Source organism: Rhinolophus hipposideros (genome assembly GCF_964194185.1).
Source record: "Rhinolophus hipposideros genome assembly, chromosome: 5".
NCBI lineage: Eukaryota > Metazoa > Chordata > Mammalia > Chiroptera > Rhinolophidae > Rhinolophus > Rhinolophus hipposideros.
Window position 1 is genome coordinate 39175769 of NC_138051.1, and position 21512 is coordinate 39197280.

Consider the following 21512-nt stretch of genomic DNA (forward strand, 5'->3'; position numbering starts at 1 on the left):
CCTGCAACAAAGCAATAGTAATGACATGCCTTTTGTGGGGAGTAGAAAAGTATAGGCCTCACGGAACTTAGGGTCTCATGGAGGGGCCTCTGTCAGCACACATGCACTATTCAGAATATCAAACAGCTGCAAATCCCACATTCTATTTTTATGAGTCAAGTGATGGGAAATGAAGTTCTAGAGCTCATCAGCTCCAGCACTCCAAGCAAGAGGTTCTCAGCCCTTTCCAGGGCTCGCCATCATTCACATGAGCATCACGTGCCTATCTGTGACGTTTCTCCCCAGGCTTAGGGTCAGTGGGGAGTGGAGGTGTGTGCAGATTTTGTCTCTTTAGGAGATACATTTCAGATACTTGGGGCTTAAGTAGTTGGAAAAAATACTTTCTTCCTTCCTCCTCCCTACCCTATAGAATGACAGACCTGAACTCCTTGAGAATCCCTGTTCTAGCATGTATATAGCCTAGTATACGATCAGGACGGACAACATGCCCACATTTTATAAGCAGGGGCCCTCAGACTCTCCTTTCTATATCATCTTTTTTATGTCTCTGTAGCAACCCTGTTACATCAACTCCTCCGAGTAAGGATCACTTGATGTTGAATACTTTAACCTAAGAGTGAATTTAAGTCGATGTTATCTCTCCTAGTTACTTATATTTTTCCCCACATCTCTAAATTGGTCAGTAAAGGACTTGGGTGAAAAGAAACTTACATATCTACAAGCAGAGGGTATTTTGAGGAGCCGGGAAACGTTCTCCTGGTGCCCTGGACGCAGTAAGAAGAAACAATCAGGCGGAAGACACCCAGTCCTTCATCTAATGAAGATTAAAATTGCTCAATATTCTTTGCTTCCTAAAGCAAAGAAGTATGCAATATATTTTAGAAAAATTTAGATTAGAGAAAAATCTAAACTTTGTAGCCATATTTTATAGACAAGAGATTTATTAGGCTGCTCTGTCTATGGAGTAGTCTGCTTCTTGCCTCTCCTCTGCTTGAATAAACTTATCCTTGCTTCACTTGAGAGAGAGAGAGAGAGAGAAAGAGAGAGAGAGAGAGAGAGAGAGAGAGAAAGAGAGAGGCTGACTTACTATAAATGAAGACACAGAGCTTCAGCACCCTGCTAAGGAAACATAACTCATAAATGACCAGATCTTTGCCTCGTACGTTTTTGTATCCCCACACCTGAATACAACATCTTACATAGTCAGCACACATGTACTGATGGATCAGGGCAAGCTCAGGTCTCTTGATCCCGAGTCTCGTCATCTTGTACACTCAGTTAACTGAATCTCCTTAACTGATTATGCCATTGAGAAGCAAAACTCAGTCAATATCCCGGTCCCTACAGGTCCTGCATCCATTGGTTTGGATTTCTCCTTGCATGGATTTGAGTATCTCTATGGGATCCCGCAACATGCAGAGTCACACCAACTTAAAAATACTGGGTAAAGTAAAAACAGCAATTCTTATAGGAAGCGCTGGTTTCTGGACTGGAAAAGTTTGTGAGATGTCTGAAGCAGTGCTAATATGTGCCTGGCCTTTTCCTCCATGATATTGCTTATAAAGCTTTAAGAACCTTTCTTGAATGATTGCTCAAAACATTGGCTTTCAATTTTTTTTGGCAAAAATTAGACAATTAATAAAAACTGTAATGCTGAACCTAAAAATATAGAGGAAGTGAAAATACAGAGCTGTTGTAGTTGAAGTAGGGGGCAGATTTTCATCACACCACCTCCTGGGTTTTGCCCTCACCTCTCAAGGCCTTTCTGTGGAACTCTGAAAGAATACACTGTGAAAATCACTGACCTAGAAAAAAGGCTTTTAGCAAAAAAGGACAGTGAGCCAGAGAATGGAAAAGTATGGCATCTCATGTCATCTTTGAGGTATCAGGGAGAATCATTTTGAACTAACACTTAACAAATAAATGCCAGAGGCATCAGACTAAGAGGAAGCAAAATCAAAGAGAAACAGTCTACTCACGTTTGCCAGGTTCAGGTGCTGTTTAAATGACAGGCAGGCATGGTGACAAGTGCATCTGTAACATGCTGCTCTTACACTGACCTCAGCTCTCTGCTCCCCACCCCAATTCAGGTTCCCTACTCAGCGCTGTGGAAGCATGTTAGGACACTATCGTTTTGTTTCATTGGCAGAGAAATACAAAATTTGTCAGAGATACTTAATTGTGTGCTTGCTATTGTAAAGGATTCACAGGGAATAGCCCTCATCTCACAAGAGATATTCAGAACAGATATTAAAGGCATGCCAGTCACCACATGAGGAGATGCCAAAGGAATCACAGAAGGAGGATCACATTCATCCAGCTTGGATCAGGAAACCTTTAGGGAAGGGGCAAAAGTGGAGCCTTGAAAGATTCATAGGATCCAAGTGATCACAGAGGAGAATGGAACTACACTATTCCTTAATAAGACGCTTGGGATAGAATTGATGGTCATCCTTCTTGTGTGTTTCAGTGACGGGGAGGCTTACCGTCTTTATAACCTGGATGTCTACGGATATAAAATACATGACAAGATGGGAATTTATGGTTCCGTGCCTTATCTTCTGGCCCACAAACTGGGCAGGACTTTGGGCATGTTTTGGCTGAATTCCTCAGAAACACTAGTGGAGATCAATACAGAGCCTTCAGTAAAGGTGAGCGATGGATTACGGCTGCAGGTCATACTTACAGAAGAAACAAAACCAGTGAAGTGTAGTCATAGCTCTGGGCTTTGCAGTGGCAGTTCTCTGCCACCGCCAGTCTTTGCAGTATTATCAGTGACAGTTAATAGTATGAACGGAAGGAACAGACTTACCCACACATATATGGATGTTACAGGTTAGAGGGAAAAATTTCAGACCTTCATTCCTTTTCTAGTACACGCTGACCCAGATGGGCCCAGTTGCTGCTAAACAAGAGGTCAGATCGCGAACTGATGTGCGCTGGATGTCAGAGAGTGGAATCATTGACGTTTTTCTGCTGACAGGGCCTACACCTTCTGACGTCTTCAAGCAGTACTCGTCGCTTACAGGTACTTGCATGTGAAAGTGCCAATTTTTTGTTCCATTACATGTCCTCTATCCCATGTATCATCACTGGAAGTTAATGTTTGTTGCACATCACGTAGAACTTATAAACAACTTACCCAAGCTTTTAAGAAGCAAGCATTTCTCCTCCCTCCACCCTCATCCCATTCAGCGTGGTTACCGTGTTGCACTGGGGCTAACATTCTCCATTCTCTCATCTTTGGTACTCACCATCTGCCTTCCTTGTAGCCTGTAACTCCTTGGCTTTCTCTACGTTTATTTCAGATGACCAGTATACCCACCTTTTCTGTATTCTCTTAGCCCATTAGAACACACCACTGGCTTTAACACGAAAGCATCTGTCTTTAAAAGATACGAAAGATCATTTCAATTGGTGCAGAAAAAGTGTTTGACAAAATCCACCACTATTTCATGATAAAAACACTCAGAAGACTAGGAATAGACGGATATTTCCTCAACATGATAAAAAGCATTTATGAAAAATCCACAGCTAACATCATACTCAATGGTAAAAGACTGCAAGCTTGCCCCTAAGATCAGAAACAAGAGAGGCTGCCCATTTTCACTGCTGCTATTAAACACGGTACTGGAAGTTCTACCCAGAGCAATTAGGCTAGAAAAAGAAATAAAAGGTATCCAAACTGCAAAAGAAGAAGTGAAATTATCTCTATTCGCAGATAATGTGATCCTGTATGTTAGAAAATCCCGAAGAATCCACAAGAAACTAAAGCTAATAAACAAATTTACTAAAGTTGCAGGGTACATGATCAACACACAAAATCAGTTTTGTTTTTAGACACCAGCAATGAACAATCTAAAAAAGAAATTAAGAAAACACTTTCATTTACAATAACATCTAAAAAAATAAAATACTTGGGAATAATTTTAACCAAAGAGATGAAAGACTTGTACACTGAAAACTACAAAATATTCCTGAAAGAAATTAAAGAAGGCCTAAGTAAATGGAAAGATGCCCATTGTTCATGGATTGGAAAACTTAATATTGTTAAGATGGCAATACTACTGAAACAATCTACAAATTCATGGCAGTACCTTCCAAAATTCCAATGGTCATTTTTGAAGAAATGGAAAAACTGACCTTCAAGGTCATATGGAATTGCAAAGGGCCCTGAATAGTCAAACAATCCTGAAAAAAAATTTAAAGGACTCATACTTCTCAATTTTAAAACTAACTACCACGTTAAAATAATCCAAATAAGTGTGATACTGGTGTAAGGATAGACATAAACCAGTGGGATAGAATTGAAAGGCTAGAAATAAACCCATACGTCTATTGGCCAATTGATTTTCAACAAAGGTTTAAGATCATTCAGTGGGAAAGAATGGTCTCTTAAACACATAGTACTGGCACAATTGGACAGTCACATGCAAAAGAATGGAACCCTACCTCACAACATATGCAAAAAAAAAAAAATGACTCATAATGGATTGACATGGGAGCTAAAGCCATAAAACTCTTAAAAAAGAAAATAGGTAAATCTTCATTACCTTGGATTTGGCAACAGATTCTTAGATAAATCATGAGCAACAAAGGAAAAAAAATAGGTAAGTTGGACTTCATTAAAATTAAACAATTTTGTGCATCAAAGGATATTTTCAAGAAAGTGAAAAGGTAACCTACAGACTGGGAGGACATATTTGCAAAGTCATATATTTGATAAGGATCTAGAATGCAGATTATATAAAGAACTCTTACAGCTCAGCAAGAAAAAGATAACCCAGTTCTAAAATGGGCAAAGAACTTAAATAGACATATCTCCAAAGACATAGGAATGGATTAACAAGCACATGAAAAGATGCTCAACATCATTAGTCATTAGGAAAATGAAAATTAAAACCACAATGAAGTGCCACTTCCTACCCTCTAAGATGGCAAAATCAAAAAAAAATACAAATAAAAAAGGAAAATAAATGTTGATGAGGGCATGGAGAAGTTGAAACCTCATGCATTGCTGGGGAAATTGTTGGGCTAAAATGCTTCAGCTGCTGTGGAAAGTTTGGCAGTTCCTCAAAAAGTTGAACATAGAATTACCATATGACCCAGTGTGGTTAATTTTATGTGTTAACTTGCCTAGGTCATGGTACCCAGATTTTTGGTTAAACACTAGTCTAGGTGTCACTGTGAAAGTTTTTTTTTAAGACAAGATTAAGTTAAATCAGTTTGAGTAAAACAGATTACTCTCCATAAGGTGGGTGGGCTTCATTCAATCAGTTGAAAGAAAGCCTTAAGAGAAAAGGACTGAGGTCCCTTAAAGAAAAAAGAATCTGTCTCCAGACTGCCTTCATTCTCCAGCTGCAACTTCAGCTCTTCCTTGGGTCTCCAGCCTATTAGTTCGCCTTGCAAAATTTACAGTTGCCAGCTGCCACAGTCACATACACCTGTTCCTTAAAATCAATCATTCTCTGTGTGTGTGCTTATATATAAGTATATACACATATATACACAACCTATTGGTCCTGTTTCTCTGCAGTACCCTAATACACCCAGCAATTCCACTCCTAGATATATTCCACTCCAAGGAGATTGAAAGCAAGGACTTTGAACATACACTTTCATGACATTGATCATTGTGGCACTTTCATAATAACCAAAAGGTGGGAACAACCCAAATGTCCATCAAAGATGAATGGATAAACAAAATGTGATATATACATAATAAATAAATAAAATGGAATATTATTAAGCAGTAAGAATGAAGTTCTAAGACAAACAAATGAGAAAGAAAACCTCATAGACACAGACAATAATTTAGTGGTTACCAGAGGGTAAGGGGGTGGGGGGTGGGTGATGAGGGTAAAGGGGATCAAATATATGGTGATGGAAGGAGAACTGACTCTGGGTGGTGAACACACAGTGGGATTTATAGACGATGTAATACAGAATTGTACACCTGAAATCTATGTAAATTTACTAACAATTGTCACCCCAATAAATTTAATAAAAAAGAAAAAAAAAAGAGACCATGAAGGACCCAGTAATCCCACTTCTGGGTGTTTATCTGAAGAAACCCAAAACGCTACTTCGAGGGGACGTTTGCAACCATATGCTCATTGCAGCATTGTTTACAATGGCCAAGAGAGGGGGCAGCCTGGGTGTCCATCAATGGATGAATGGATAAAGAGCAGGTGGTACATATATACAGTGGAATATTGCTCAGCCAGGGAAGAGAATGGGTTCTTGCCATCTACAGCGGCATGGATGGACCTGGGGGGCATTGTGCTGAGCGGAGTGTCAGACAGAGAAGGACAGATGCAATGTGCTTTCGCTTATATGTGGAATCTAAACAAAATAAACAAACAAGACAGAAACCGAAAAAAAAAAAAAAAGAATGAAGTTCTGATACATGCTGTAACATGGATGAACCTTTAAAAACCTATGCAAAATACAATGAGCCAGACACAAAAGAACAAATATTATATGATTCCACTTATAAGAAGTTCTACAATAGGCAAATTCATAGAGGTAGAAAGTAGATTAGTGGTTACCATGGGCTGGAGAGTGAGAAGGGTAATGGAAAGTCACTGCTTAATAGTTACAGCGTTTCTCTGCCGTGATACAAAAGATTTGAAAATAGCTAGTGGTGATACTTCTACTACATTGTGAATGTAATTAATGCCACTGAATTGCACACTTAAAATAGTTAAAATGACATTTTATGTTATATATTTTACCACAGTTTTAGAAAAGTGGTAATGTATATACCAAAAACATTGAATTGTACACTCTAAGTGGGTAAATTGTGTGGTATGTGAGTTACAGCTCAATAAAGTTATTAAACATAAAAGTACTGTTGCAGCACTACTGCTCATTCTATTGTTAAAAGTCCCTGAGTCTAGCCCATGTTTAAGGGAAGAGGAATTTGATTCCAATTTTGATGGGAGGAACAAGGAATTTGTGGATATGCGAAGACACCCATATAGGAACAAGTACTGTCAGGCCCACCTACAGGCCCTTTCAACATTGTTATTATGGAGAATAAGTTTGGTTTATAGAAAAGTGCATCAAAATCACTGGGTCAGCCACCATGTTCAAAGAAATCCAATTTATAAGTTTATAGATTATCTGTTGATTCCCGATGAGGATTTAACTCAACAATATATTTCCTTCTCTCCCTCCCAATATTGTTATGTCATAGTTTTTGGTTAAATCAATAGTCAGTGTTTACATTTTTTCAAAAGCTCAAGGGTGTTAGATACTTTATCCATTCAACGTTTTTCCCTGGAGACTTCCCTCCCAGATGACTCCATCCTGCTTCCATCAGGGCTGTTGCTCTTCAGGCTCCCTGCACAGCTGTCATCCTAGAACTTAGGTTTGCTGTTTTCTGGTGTTGGATCCATCCTTTCTTGGATCCCGTGTTTTGTGTGTGTCTGATTTATTGCCTTGTTTTTGTTTGTTGTTTATTTGAATCATCTTGTTTCCTAAGAAAATATGCATTAGAGGTACACTTTCTGCCTCTTTGTGGATATGAAAACATCTTTTTTTCTGCCTTTATCCTTTATTGATAATTTGGCGAGCTAGATTGAAAATTGTTTCTCTCAGGTTTTGAAGACATTCCTCTATTGTTTTCTATCTTCTTGCTCCAAAATCAGTTTGAATTCTGTTCCTTTGTATATGATCTATCTTTTCTCTCTGAAATATCTTCTCTTTAATATTCTAAAATGTCTAATATTCTGAAATTTTACAACAAAATGCCTGATATAGGCTTTTTTATAATCAATGAGCTGGGTATTAAATGTGGACTCTTACAGTCTTAATTGTGTCCTTCAGTTCTAGAAAACTATTCCTTTGATAATTTCTTCCCCTCCTTCATCTCTTTGTACTCTACAGATTTTTTCATCTCCTTTCCCTTTTTTTCTATTTTCTGAGTGATTTTCTCAATTTTATCTTGTAGGCCTTCCATTTATACTATCCTATTTCTAATTTCTAAAAACTCTTCCTTGTTATCCTCTGATCATTCTTGTTTGTAATATCTTCTACTTGTTTTATGCTATCCTAGTCTTATTTTATGGGTATAATATCTTTTTTCATCTCCCTGGAGACACTGATGTTTTGATATTGACTTTGGTTCCTTGTATTGTCCCTGTTTTCTCAGAGATCCTTTCATTCTATTTATTTATGTTGGTCCCTCTAAATTTGGAGACTTTATTTAAATGTTGGGTGATCCTTGGCTATCAATGCATATTTAAGACTAAGGTTCTGCCTGGAAGCTCTGTGTGCCTGAGGAGTCTCACCCTGATATTGGGATGGAAGGGGACATGTACCTGTCTGCTAGTGTTCTGGGAGCCGGGATGAGCTCTTCTCATCCGTCTTCCTTTCACAAGCACTCTGGTAAGAGCTTCCCTGGCTTTGCTCAGCAGGTACCATCTCTCCCCTGCAGGCCACCTTCCAAAATTTATTGAAATTACTCCTCTCCCATTCTCTTTGTTCTTGTGGCTTTATTCCTTTTTTTCTTTATTTTCCTTTGATATTAGTGGGACTTTCGGAGGGTAAAGAGATAATGCTGGTGGTTGACCAGAAGTTCTCCCTATTATCAGTAAATGCTTTGATAATTTTCTGACAGTTCTTCCTGCCTTCAATCTCTCCCTTCAAATCAGTCCCAACACTGCTCCCTAACTAACTTTTCTAAAACATAGCTCTGCTAAGGTTATATCTTGCCAGACTTTTGATACGTTCCCATTAAGAGAAGATTTAGAATTCCTAGCCTGAATTACAGGGCTCTTTACAAACTGGCCCACTACAGTTTCATCTCATACTTGTATCTCTCACAGTGTAACCACCTTGGAATATTGACTTTTCCTTAAGCATATCATGGACAGTTCTGCTCTGTCTTTTCTATTCCCTGTGCTCGAATGCTCTGTCCATACTCTTTGTCTGGTGTACTCCTACTTATTCTTCAAGGTCCAAACCAAGTGTTACCATCTCATGAAGCCTTTCAAGATTCCGCACTTCACAGCAGGTGGAATTTACTAATTGCTCTGTATTTCCACAGCACTCGGCTGATACCGTTAATGTAGCACTTAAACCTCCGAGTAGAGCAGTTTATCTTCACGCCTGCCTCATCAGCCAAATTGTTACTTTCTTGAGGGAGAGAGTTTGCTTTCTTCGTGATATTCTAAGTACCACGCTTAGTGCTTGGCCCCTGTAGGCACTTAGGAAATGTTTATCGAATGTAGAATTATCACTGTGGTACTAGTTGGCTCAGTTGTCCTCTTCTTTTAGGCACACAAGCCATGCCCCCCCTCTTCTCCTTGGGGTACCATCAGTGCCGCTGGAATTATGAAAATGAACAGGATGTAAAAGAAGTGGATGCAGGATTTGACAAACATGACATTCCTTATGATGTCATGTGGTTGGACATAGAGCACACTGAGGGCAAAAGGTACTTCACCTGGGACAAAAAAAGATTCCCAAACCCCGAAAGGACGCAAGAGCTGCTCCGGAACAAAAAACGTAAGGTAAAATAAGCCAATACTTCTGAACCTTTGCATTATAAAGTGTTTTTAAAACTTGCCTTCGCACATTAGTGGAGAACTACCGTATTTGCCGGCGTATAAGACGACTGGGCGTATAAGACGACCCCCTAACATTTCCACTCAAAATACAGAGTTTGTTATATACTCGCTGTATAAGACTACCCCCTCTTCCACACACCTTCCACACACCAAATAACTTTCAGTTTAAAATTTGCATCATACTTCTTTCTTTTGGCTGGTGCCATGATAGGGATGATAGGGGTTTGACTGGTCGACATTTTCTATGCTGTACTGTACAATGGTGCAGTATTGTGGTTGGCTGTTGGCTGTATACAAAGCCTGATTTGATTGGTCCCTGCTCCCTGTTTGCCCGCCCTGTCACTATAGCAGTCTGGTCCACCCTTGCATCAGCATCTCCCTGGGACCTCACTAGTGCGCAAGTGCGAGCTCTTCAACATTCTAACAGGCACCATGATAGCGCAAAATCGCGAATCTTCAATGCATATGTAAAGAAATATACGCTAACCCGAATTTACCACACTCGCAAAATCGCACACAGTCGACCATACACCCAGTATGGTATCGCGATTCGCGATTTTGCGCTATCATACTGGGTGTATGCTCGGCTGTGTGCGATTTTGCGAGTGTGGTAAAATCGCATAACAGCAAAATCGCATAACAGCCGAGCATACACCCAGCAGCGCTGCTGATGCCTGAACGGTATGTGGAATGAAGTGGGCGGGCATCAGGAGGCCACTATGGCACGGGGCAAGCACTATGGGCAGTCTATCTGAAGTGTACCTGGCGTATAAGACGACCCCCCCACTGGGAGGCATATTTTTCGGGGCCAAAAAACCGTCTTATACGCCGGCAAATACGGTATCTGCCAATAAAAAGAAAATAAAAGTGGCCATGAAAATAGTACCTTCAAATGTAATTGAAACTGTGATAACAGAAAAGCAGTGGTGAAAAGGCGGTGACGCCATGCGTCCCTGGTTGTCTAAGTCCCCATAAGGGAGAAGAGGCCTCCCATTCAGGCCCGTTTGTTGTGGCCACCCTGTAGTGAGGTGACGAATCTCCCCACCCACGCAAAATTTGGTTCTGATGTCAAGATTGATGACATCACACTGGTACCAAGAGGGTATGAGTAGGTTAATTAGTCACATAGTGAGGCATTCAGAGGGGAGCTCAGCCAGCACCCATGCTGGTTTGCAATTGGCTTGAGAGAGCTGGGAAAGGTGGTGAGAGGGTGAGACTGGGGTGAAGATTCCTGTACATGCACCCGGGCTTGTGTAGTTTGAACTTTCTGCTGGCGCCAAAGGAGGGAGGATCAGGGCTTTCTTTGTCGGGACATACAGATTTGGGCAAAAGAGTAAGGGAGACTGCTGGGGCTTGCAGCTCGTAACAGTCCGTGAAACACAAAGTCACATTCTTTATGACACTGTCTTTCCTGCATGCTTCCCCAATGGACTCCAGCTGTCAATGTGGCCAAGGAAAGAACTAAAATAGAAAATGGGCAGGGGCAAAAGATACTGGGAAGTGTGTAATGCAAGGGTGGTAGTGGTAACAGCAATAATGAAAAGAGGGAGTGAGAAATGGAGAGAGGAAAAAGGGGGACTCCATATGTATTATGGAAGTAGATCCCTGCAGTCTCTCTCCTTGAGACTAAAGTTGCCTTTTCAACCCATTCCTTTGATTCCCAAGCCTTTCACAAATGGCCAGAGCCAATCCCGTTAAATCCTAATTTCCCAATTAATAAATAGCTACGATTTATCAAGCACTTATTATGGGTCAGAAAGTAAGATAAAACACATTATTCCATCCAGTCATGACAAAATTATGAGGTAGATTTTGTTACCCCATTTTTCAGATGAAGAAACCGAGGCATAGAGTAATTTTTATATTTTGCACAAGGCACACAATGGGTAAGTGGTAGGGCAAGAATCTGAACGCTGATCAACCTGACTCTAGAACCTATGTCCTTATAAGCAGTTATTTATCAAGGCCTTCGAATGTCTGAGGTCCTGTGCTAATGATGAAGAGAATGTGGAGATGAGCTCCTTGGGGGTCTCACATTGGATGGAGGAAAGGCAAGTATACAACAACCATAATGTAGGGCAGTACTGTAACAGTCAAAGAAAGGTCAGGGTCGGGGGTGGACCAAGAGAAGGTTGCATCCTTAAGGATGAATGTTTAGTGGAAAAGGGGAGAAGGGGAAAAGGTCAATGTAGCCAGAGGCTGGAGCACCCAGTGGTATCTGGAAAGCAGCACACAGGCTGGTATGACAAGCAAACAAGGCATGAGCAGGGTTGGAGTGGTAGGGAATCTGGCCTTAGTGTAGGCTGCTTTGCATGCATTTGGAGACATTAAAATCTTTTGAATTAGGGATTAATATGCAGAATATATAAACTCCTACAACTCAACAACCAAAAAAAAAAACAACTCAATTAAAAATTTGGAAAAGGACTTGATAGATATTTCTTCCAAGATATACAAATAGCCAACAAGCACATGAAAAGATGCTCAGCATCACTAATCATTAGGGGAATACAAATCAAAACCACGGTGAGATACCACTTTATACCATTAGGATGGCTACCACCAAAAAAAAAAAAGAAGAAGAAGAAAAGAAAAACCCAGAAAATAACAAGTGTTGATGAGGATGTAGAGAAATTGGAACACTTGTGAACTAATACTGGGAATGTAAAATGGTATGACCGCTATTGAAAACAGTATGGCAGTTCCTCAAAAACTTGAAAATAAAATTACCCTATGATCCAGCAATCCTACGTATGGGTATATACCCAAACGAATCGAAAGCAAGGACCTGAGCAGAAATTTGTACACCTTGTTCATATCAGCGTTTATACACAATAGCCAAAAGGTAGGAGCATCCCAAGTGTCCATTAACAGATGACTGGTAAACAAAATAGAGCATAGACATACAACGGGATGTTATTCAGCCTTAAGGCAGCAAATTCTAACACATACTACAACATAGATGAACCATGAGGACATTATGCTAAATGAAATAAGCCAGTCACTAAAAGACAAATACTACATGATTTCACTAATCTGTAATACCTAGAGTAGTCAAAATCACAGAGACAGAAAGAAGAATGGTGGCTGCCAGGGGCAAGGAGAAGGAGGGAATGCGGAGTTGTTCTTTAAGGGGTCTAGAGTTTCAGTTTTACAAGATAAAAAGAGCTCTGGACATTAATTGCACAACAATGTGAATGTGCTTAACACTACTGAACTGCACCCTTAAAATGATTAAATTTTATGTATATTTTACCACAATAAAAAATTTTAAAATAAAAGTTTTTGAGCAATGGAGAATTAAACTTGAGTATGTAGAGTTGAATGAATATGGAGAATGATGATTAGAAAGTTGTTTTAGCCAAATAAAATGGTTTTGAAGCCCTATACTAGGTGGAAATGATGGTATTAGAAAGCCAGGGACAGACACTAGACATGGAGCTATGATCACAGCTTTTCTCAAACCTCCTTCTTCAATATGCCTGTACTATTGAGTTTTGGATTTGTTGTTAACATGTTATTCTCTTGTTTTCTTTAATGTTTGCTTTTGTCAGTGTTACCTTAGCCTCTAGATATCTAGGAAACAGGAACCTTACCTGCTTAATCCTTTATGTCTAGCACCCAGCACCACAGACAGATAGAAGCTTAAAAAATGCTAGCTTATAAGGAACATGTATTGAGTCAGCAGCAATCACTATAAAGAAGGATTGGCCAGGTGTTGACATCAATTTATATTTCCATAAGCACATGAAAGGTTATAGGGTTTTACTGGTGTCTGAAATGTTTTAATACTAGTAGTGGTTGTTTCTGAGTAAAATTTGAACCCCAGAACTATGATGAAAACATAGCAATGAACATACGGCTCATATGAAACTGATGAGACTTTCAAACCTTTATGTCCTGACAGCTTGTGGTCATCAGTGACCCTCACATCAAGATTGATCCTGACTACTCAGTGTATGCGGAGGCCAAAGAGCAGGGCTTTTTTGTGAGGAATCATGAAGGGCGAGACTTTGAAGGGGTGTGCTGGCCTGGTAAGACACTGCTTTATATACTTATCATTTCCCTTGTTCAGTCTGAATTAATGGAGGTTTCATGGCCATCATTCTTATACCTTGTAGACGTCTCTTGATATATTTTAAGCACCTGTAGGAGGAGATGGTACTGCCTTCTTTTATAGCTTTCATAACATCTGGTACAGTGTACTTTGTATACATTTATCTCAGTCAATGAATGAATGAAAAACAAACAAGCAGACCTCAGTGGCATGCTATTTCTCTAAGCAAATAAAAGTGAAAAGCCAAGGAATAAAAAAAGCAGAGGAGGAGAAAGAAAGACAAAGGGTCCTGCAGCCTCTCTCCCTGTGATTTCTCTTTGCCCTGTTAGCCCATAGTTTTGATTTCCCAGCCTTCCATGAGTGACTTCAGCTACCTCTGGCAACTCTGGATTCTTCATTTCAGAAATTATTAAACTTTGGTAGAGACTCCTCAAGGACAAAAGGAAATCACCACTCTATTACATCACAGCACTCTTATCCCAAATCCATGCATTGTAGAGAAACTCCTTGCATTCCTTTTCCCGCCTTTTCCCACTTATGAACACTTCTCTGTTCTTTTTAAGAACAGGGAGGTGACTCCAGAATACTCGCCATCATTATTTGAGTTATCTTAGTGAGGGACAGGCCCTGTCTTGATATTTGTTCATTGGCATTCCCCTGGGCCTCTGGAGTTGAAAGATCTAGTGGTTGTCACTGGAGTCCAGCATTGCCTTCATGGGCCTCTCGCCAGGCCACGCCTTTCTGTCAGCTGTCTTTTACACTTGATGTAAGGTATCCATTGATGGCCTACCTTTCACATTTGATATTCTTCCTTACAACACATTGTATCAGGAGGACCACTCTTCCTAATAGGCTGTCTACTCTTCTGCCTCTATAGGTCTCTCCTGTTACCTGGATTTCACCAATCCCAAGGTCAGAGAATGGTATTCAAGTCTTTTCACTTTCTCTGCTTATCAGGTTTGTTTTTCATTTGTTTGCTCTAGTTACTTGAAATGATGAAAAAAGGGGAAAAAGTGAATGAATAGAACTACTCTGATTCATTGAGTCGCTCCTGATAAGAAATGCTTGTATGAAAAGGCAAGGATGGCAACCACATTACGACTTTCGTGGTGCCGGGAAAGGTGCCATATGTATTATTACATGCACAAAAGCTGTGATTTTGACCTCTAAAATAATAGACTCTATGGTATATAAAAGTACTTAATAATAGAGATTTATTATATTTTCAAATTACTATATAAATTTTGTATAAATAGCATTGTATAACTATTAAAAATAATTACATATGTGAAAATATCCTGCAAAGTATAACGTATCATTAAAAGTAAGGTATAATTATAAAATAATTCTTAAAATATTAGAAGAACCACAGAGAGAACAGGAGAAGTCACATCTGGAGAACTGTTTTTGACCAATTATGATGAGGATGATAATGAGGTCTAATATAAACTGAGTACTTGCTGTATGCCAAGCAGTGTGCTAAACACTTTCTGTGCATAACCATTTCATCTTCACAATAACCCTCTGAAGTTTGAACTATAATTAACTCTAATACTGTGGATGAGGAAATTGAGGCATGAACAAGTTTAAAAACCTGCTAAGTTCACCCATCTAGTAAGTGGCAGATCCAAGATTTGAATTCAGAACTGTTTGTCTCCCAAGCCCAGCTTTTAACCACTAAACTCTTGTTTCTGAGCATCGTGTTATTAGGGACACAGAAAACAGCTTAGAGCAGGGATGAACAATGCTTGGGCCAAATGCTCATTCATTTTCCTCTTGTCTATGGTTGCTTTCACGCTACTATAGCAGAGTCAAATTATTGAAAAAGAGCCCTGATTGGCCTGCAAAGTTGAAAATCTGGCCCTTTCCAGAAAAAGCCTGCCAAACTTGCCTTAGAGGGTGCTAAAGATGAATAGTTAAGGTAGTTAAATATTTGAAAACCATATAGCCTTGTTCATAAAAGTACACGTTTAGAAATTGTTGAAGGTAGAGTCAAAAGAAAATTCATAAGCCTCCTCCAGGCATTTGAAAGTCTATCATGTGGCTAAGGCAGCAGGTGTATTCTGCTGTATCCCAGAAGGATGCTAGGCCCTGTGAGAGGATGTTACCAGAAATAGGACTTTCAGAAATTAATGGAATGAGAGCAAAGTAAACAGAAATAGTCTCAGAGATATAGAGGAAAAACTGATGGTTGCTAGAAGGGAGGGGAGTGGGGGTGAAGAAGAAGGGGAAGTGATTAGACAGCATAAATTGGTAACTACAATATTGTCATGGGGATATGAAAGACAGTTTGAGGAATATAATCAATAATGTTGTAAAGATGTTGTAGGGTGTCAGATGGGAACATGTCTTATTAGGGAGACCATTTCATGCACGGTGTAGATGCCTGACCAGTGCACTGTACACCTGAAGCTGAAGTTGAATGATATTGTATGTCAACTATAATTTAATATATATAGTCACGGGATATGGAGCACAGCATAGGGAATAGAGTCAATGGAATTGTAATAGATATATACGATGTCAGAGGGCCAGTAGATTGGGGGAGGGGGTTATCACTTTGTGAGATAGTCTAACTGTTGCATAGTGTTGTACACCTGAAACTAATAAAAAAAGAGAGAGAGAGAGAGAGAGAGAAATTAATGGAATGAGCTGCCTGAGGGACTACCTGTCATTGTAGCTATTGAGTCAAATGCTGAGAGACCAGGGATTCCATAACAGGATTGTAACCCCATGTTAACTAGATGACTCAACTGCCCCTTCCCACTCTAAATTGAACAATTCTGTACAGAACACAAACTACACGTCATGCTAACAAACAGGTCTCATAGCTGTCAAGTCTGAAAGCATGAGAGGAAGGCAGAATTTTATCAGACAATTATAATTGGCCTTCGTTTGGTTAAGAGTTATAGCAAATGACGATGATACAGAGCCTGTGAACATGCACAACCTTTCCAGGGGGGGCTCTCCATGTAGATGTGAATGGACTCGCTGGGCAACGTGTATTTCACAGACAACAGAGCACAGTATTCTCTCATTCATCAACAAATACCTATTGAGAACCTTCTGTGGTTCAGGTACTATTCTAGGTATTTGGGATTTATCAATGAACAAAATAGACAAAATTCCCTGCCCAGTGGAGCTTTTTATTCTAGCAGTGGAGCAGAGGACGGAGCACATGATAAACATAATAAATTAAACGGAGTAGGAAAGAGGAATAGGGAAGATTATCATATTAACATCATCACTGTAGGAGTCTTATCTTGACCAAGATTTCCTCCCTAGGGATCTACTGACATCCTCTACATATGGAACGACATGAATGAGCCTTCTGTCTTTAGAGGGCCAGAGCTAACCATGCAGAAGAATGCCATTCATCATGGCAACTGGGAGCACAGAGAACTTCACAACATCTATGGTTTTTATCAGGTAAGACAACCAAGAGAGAAGCCCAGTGGACCCATGTGCCCGCCTTTTGGACTTAAAGTCATTTCCTTTGTAATCGCCATACTATGCTGTCCATTGCTCTTTGTGTGTCTTTTCTGACAATTGCAATGAGTCTTATCAGGTTGTAGCCAGTAAAAAACTTATTGTTTCTCCCTTTGCATATTTTCCTTCTATAATAAACTTGAATTTGCAGATATTGTGAGATAAATGATAACATAGAAACATCTCAATAAAAAGTGATAGAATTGCCTTCTATCTGCCAATCACATCCAAAAAGACTTGGCAGTCACTTTCCCTAATTTATACCCATGGTTCTGTGTTATTTTCAGAATGTAACTGTGGTTTTATGACTCTCCCACCAACTGGTATCTTCCAGTGGGAGCTGCTGGCTAGATTCAGTGTGGTTTTCAGATAGAATGTGTTTACTTTTCTAACAGCCTCTTGCTTGAATTGGTAGAGAATTTTCTTATGTAGGCCAAGGCCAGTCAGTTAACCTCTCTGAATCTCATTTTTCATCAATGAAAACTATTTCAGAGGTTGTTGTATAGATTATAAGAGAAAATCTTATAAAATGCCTGGCAATAGTAAGCACCAATAAATGCTAACTTACTATTTACTATTATTTCATTGCTGTTGTAATCAAAGAAAATTTTTCATTCATTTGGGGGAATTTAGAGTAGTTTCATTACATCGTAAAAATTGTTTAATGGATTTATTATTTATTTTCCATTTCACATTCCCATCATTTACTTTTTTCATGTTAAATAGTTTATTGGGGACGTCTGCACAAAGCCCTAATCCAATCATCTTTTTGAAAAATCTCCTTTGCTTTATAGCAAATGGCTACTGCAGAAGGACTGATACAACGATCTAAGGGAAAGGAGAGACCCTTTGTTCTTACGCGTTCTTTCTTTGCTGGATCACAAAAGTATGGTAAGGAATGGCTCACATGATCAGACTTAAAAACACAAGTTAGCAACCGGTCTTTTTTGACCATTTATGGTATATAGAGCTACTGATGCCTCCCTTTTCAGTAGCCATTGGGCAAGTATTAGATTGTAAAGAGTGATGTGCCCTGAAGTATGCATTTTGTCCTATGAGCAGAGTAAACCAATTTTAATAAAGTTTAGTTCTTGTTTCCCACTGAAAAAATTTCAGAGTATCTTAGGTTGCTAGGATGGTCATCTCTGATCCTGTCTCTGTTATTTATTAAAACCAGGGACAATACACTTCTAACACACTCCTTCAACCACCTGTTCCACTTAGCAACATGGCTTAAAATAGACCTGGCTATTGCTTGTGGTCAGGGTCATCTATAACTGGATCCAGTTTGCCAGCTAATACAGATCTAGTTCAGCTTTACCAACCTGTGGCAGGAAGGCTATTTTAGGTCCCCTGGCCTTGCATAAATAACTGGGAGCTTAGGTTGTAGTGTGAAGAATGCAGCCTTCACTCTACCATGGACATTACTAGGCCTCCTACGCCACCCCTGAAACCAGCCCCTGTGGTACTCTGAAAAGGACAAAATACTGTCATCTCAGGCAAAGATTCATGTACAGAGATGCTCATCACAGCCTTAGTTCTTGAAACAAACAAACAAAAAATCCAGATATATAACAATAAGGGGATAAATAAAAGTATGGTATATTCATATGATAGACTATCATAAAGCTATTTAAAATAGTAGTCTCAATTGCATGAGGAAATGTTTGTGACATCGTGATAAATGAGAGAAAAAAAGAATGCCTAAATGTTTACTCTTATCCCAATTTTGTTTTAAAAATGTGTGTGTGTGTGTGTATAAATCAGTAAGTATATGAGTATTAGTTGCAGGTGTACAACATAATGATTAGACATTTATATGTGTATAACATTGTATGCACACTGTAATTGAAAAATAAAAACTTATTTTAAAAAAGAAATGTTTTTCTTTATATTGTCTATTATATATAAGGAATGTAAATATGAAATTGAGTGCATGGGCTGATTTGTGATTTTTTTTTTTTAATACGTTGTTACTGGTGACAAAAGGTGCTGTGTGGACAGGAGACAACACAGCAGAATGGAGTTACCTAAAAATTTCTATCCCTATGTTACTCACTCTCAACGTTACTGGGATCTCTTTTTGTGGAGGTAAGATGATATCCTCAGGCTTGAAGTGATAGAAAATAAAAAGCGAGGCTACTTTCGTCAAAGCTGATCACAAATCCCTTTTCATTGGCTGTTTCGGGCAGGGATAAATGTGAGAAAGCGAAAATGAGGAGAGTGAAAAGAGGGCTGTTTGTGTCTTGTCTGAATTGAGGACAAAAAATAAAGTCAGAAAGGGAGCCAGAGTGCTGCTTTCCCTCATTCTTATTGCTTCCTCCTTAGCCACTCTTGATAACTGAGTTTCTCTTCCTGACACATTGCTTTTCTTCTTGAAAGAGAGAAAAATATTCAACTGTAATTGGAAAACAAATGTCAAAGGGTTGGAAATAAATAAATAAAACTCATTACTCTTTTTTTTTTAAGTGAGAAAAATGGAGAGAATTAGAGGATTTAGCAAATCAGAAATCAGTCTTACAGAAATCCTTTTTACTCCACAGGTTTAAAATTCTGTGACATGTTTTTACTGTTAAAAAGAAAGATATGCTCCTGGGAAAGATAAATTCAGTTAAATAAGATTCTCTAAGGGGCTGCCTTCCCCGAATCCCAGTAATTCTCTGCAGATGAGAAATCTCAGTATGTAAGGTGCTCAGCATGGCTACAGTTCCAGCTGCCCCTTGTTTTCTGTAGGAATAGAAGCGACTTAATATCACTTTTTGAATGGTGTGTTTTCATGACATTGGTCCACATACAAGGACTATGTATCCTGCTTAAGGACTAAACAAGAAATTCTACTTAACACCTCTAATTCTGATTATCTGCTTCTCTTTAGTTATTTATGTAATTTTTATCTTCCTTTAGCTGTTGCTTTCAAGGGAAATCAAATACCAAACCTCCACCCCCACCCCACCCTAAACACAGACTTATTGAATCAGGCAGACATTTTGCAATTTCTGGAACATACCTGAATGTTGATCTTGCAAGAAAACCTCTGACCTTTTGACAAGAATATTTGAAGAGCATATTGTCAGATCCTCAAATAGGCTGTTTTTTTACTATGTGCTTTCTAAGTTAAGGCCACAGTTTTAGCCTATCATTTTGAATGCACATACAACATGTCACACGGGGTGTCATGTGGGGTCTGCTCCCTCTCCCCACATAAAAACGCAGGACATGGTGAGGCCAAAAAGGAACACCCACGGAGCCATAGATAGGGGAGTTATACCGTTATAGTCTCGCTGGTGGCTGGGTCGGAGACACAGGAAGCAGGAGCCACACGATCCGCAGCCTGCCGTCTGTTTCTCTGCCAACCAACCCCACTTGCTAACTGCAATCCGCGCTTGCTAGCTCAGCCACGGCAGTTGTATCAGTGGCTAATGGCTCACTGGTTACTGCTGATGGCCATGTACTACCTGCGCCAGCACCTTTCCATGTTAGGCTGAGAGCCTGGAAACTGCTGTCTGGGACTCTGTCCCCACACAGCACCTTTCCCGTCAGTCTTCAAGGTCTTATTTTACCTGTGTGCATCACTTGTTAGAAACTTGGTTTCCTCACAAAGACTTTCTTTGACTGACTAATCAGCTGATGTAGGCGGCTTCATTGGGAATCCAGAGGCAGAGCTGCTAGTGCGTTGGTACCAGGCCGGAGCCTACCAGCCCTTCTTTCGTGGCCATGCCACCATGAACACCAAGCGACGGGAACCCTGGCTCTTTGGGGAGGAACACACGCGGCTCATCAGAGAAGCCATCAGAGAGCGCTACGCCCTCCTGCCCTATTGGTATTCTCTGTTCTACCGTGCACACGTGGCTTCCGAACCCATCATGAGGTAAATGGGCTTCACCAGTCAGAGGCCCCAGCACCAATCCACCCAACCACTGGGGAATGGAGTCAATCAGCTTATGGACTGATTGTAAACAGGGTGCTGGCAGTTGAGGTCACAGAAGATAGCTAGGTCCCCTCCTACTTTGTGATTCAAGTGTTAATATTGATATGAGACAGAAATAGAGATTTTTCAAAGAAAAAGGAAGTGACTTTGAATTCATTCAGTATTTAACCCACAAACATCCTCTCATGAACAATTTATTCTGCCAATATTAAGCTCTATCTTACCCTTAGGGCTAAACCATTCCAAGTTTGAGATAAACATTTTTCCTGGTGTATAAATTATATTCTGATTCTATTTTAAAGGCACGAATGAAAAATCAACTTTCTAGGTTAGAGAGAGACACACATAGTACCCCAAGACTTCTGTTTCAGCAGTTCCGAAACTTCGCTCAGATCAAAATCACCTGGGAGCTTTTTGAAACTAGATTCTAAAGCCACACCTCCAGATCTACTACTAGGAA

At 39.7% G+C, this 21512-nt stretch overlaps 1 protein-coding gene across 3 annotated transcripts in view; it reads left to right on the forward strand.

Moving 5' to 3' along the window:
• Positions 1 to 21512, forward strand: part of GANC (glucosidase alpha, neutral C) — a 63468-nt gene that overhangs the window by 24431 nt on the left and 17525 nt on the right. Inside the window, exons 8-17 of one of the 3 annotated variants that reach the window (XM_081049231.1) lie at positions 1348 to 1444; positions 2471 to 2651; positions 2875 to 3028; positions 9286 to 9521; positions 13486 to 13612; positions 14513 to 14592; positions 16921 to 17064; positions 17919 to 18015; positions 19114 to 19215; positions 20749 to 20992. In XM_081049231.1, coding sequence (XP_080905357.1) covers positions 1348 to 1444; positions 2471 to 2651; positions 2875 to 3028; positions 9286 to 9521; positions 13486 to 13612; positions 14513 to 14592; positions 16921 to 17064; positions 17919 to 18015; positions 19114 to 19215; positions 20749 to 20992 — 1462 coding nt within the window. The remainder of the gene's footprint in view (positions 1 to 1347; positions 1445 to 2470; positions 2652 to 2874; positions 3029 to 9285; positions 9522 to 13485; positions 13613 to 14512; positions 14593 to 16920; positions 17065 to 17918; positions 18016 to 19113; positions 19216 to 20748; positions 20993 to 21512) is intronic. The other 2 variants (XR_013993396.1, XM_081049232.1) reach the window with 2 other exon arrangements.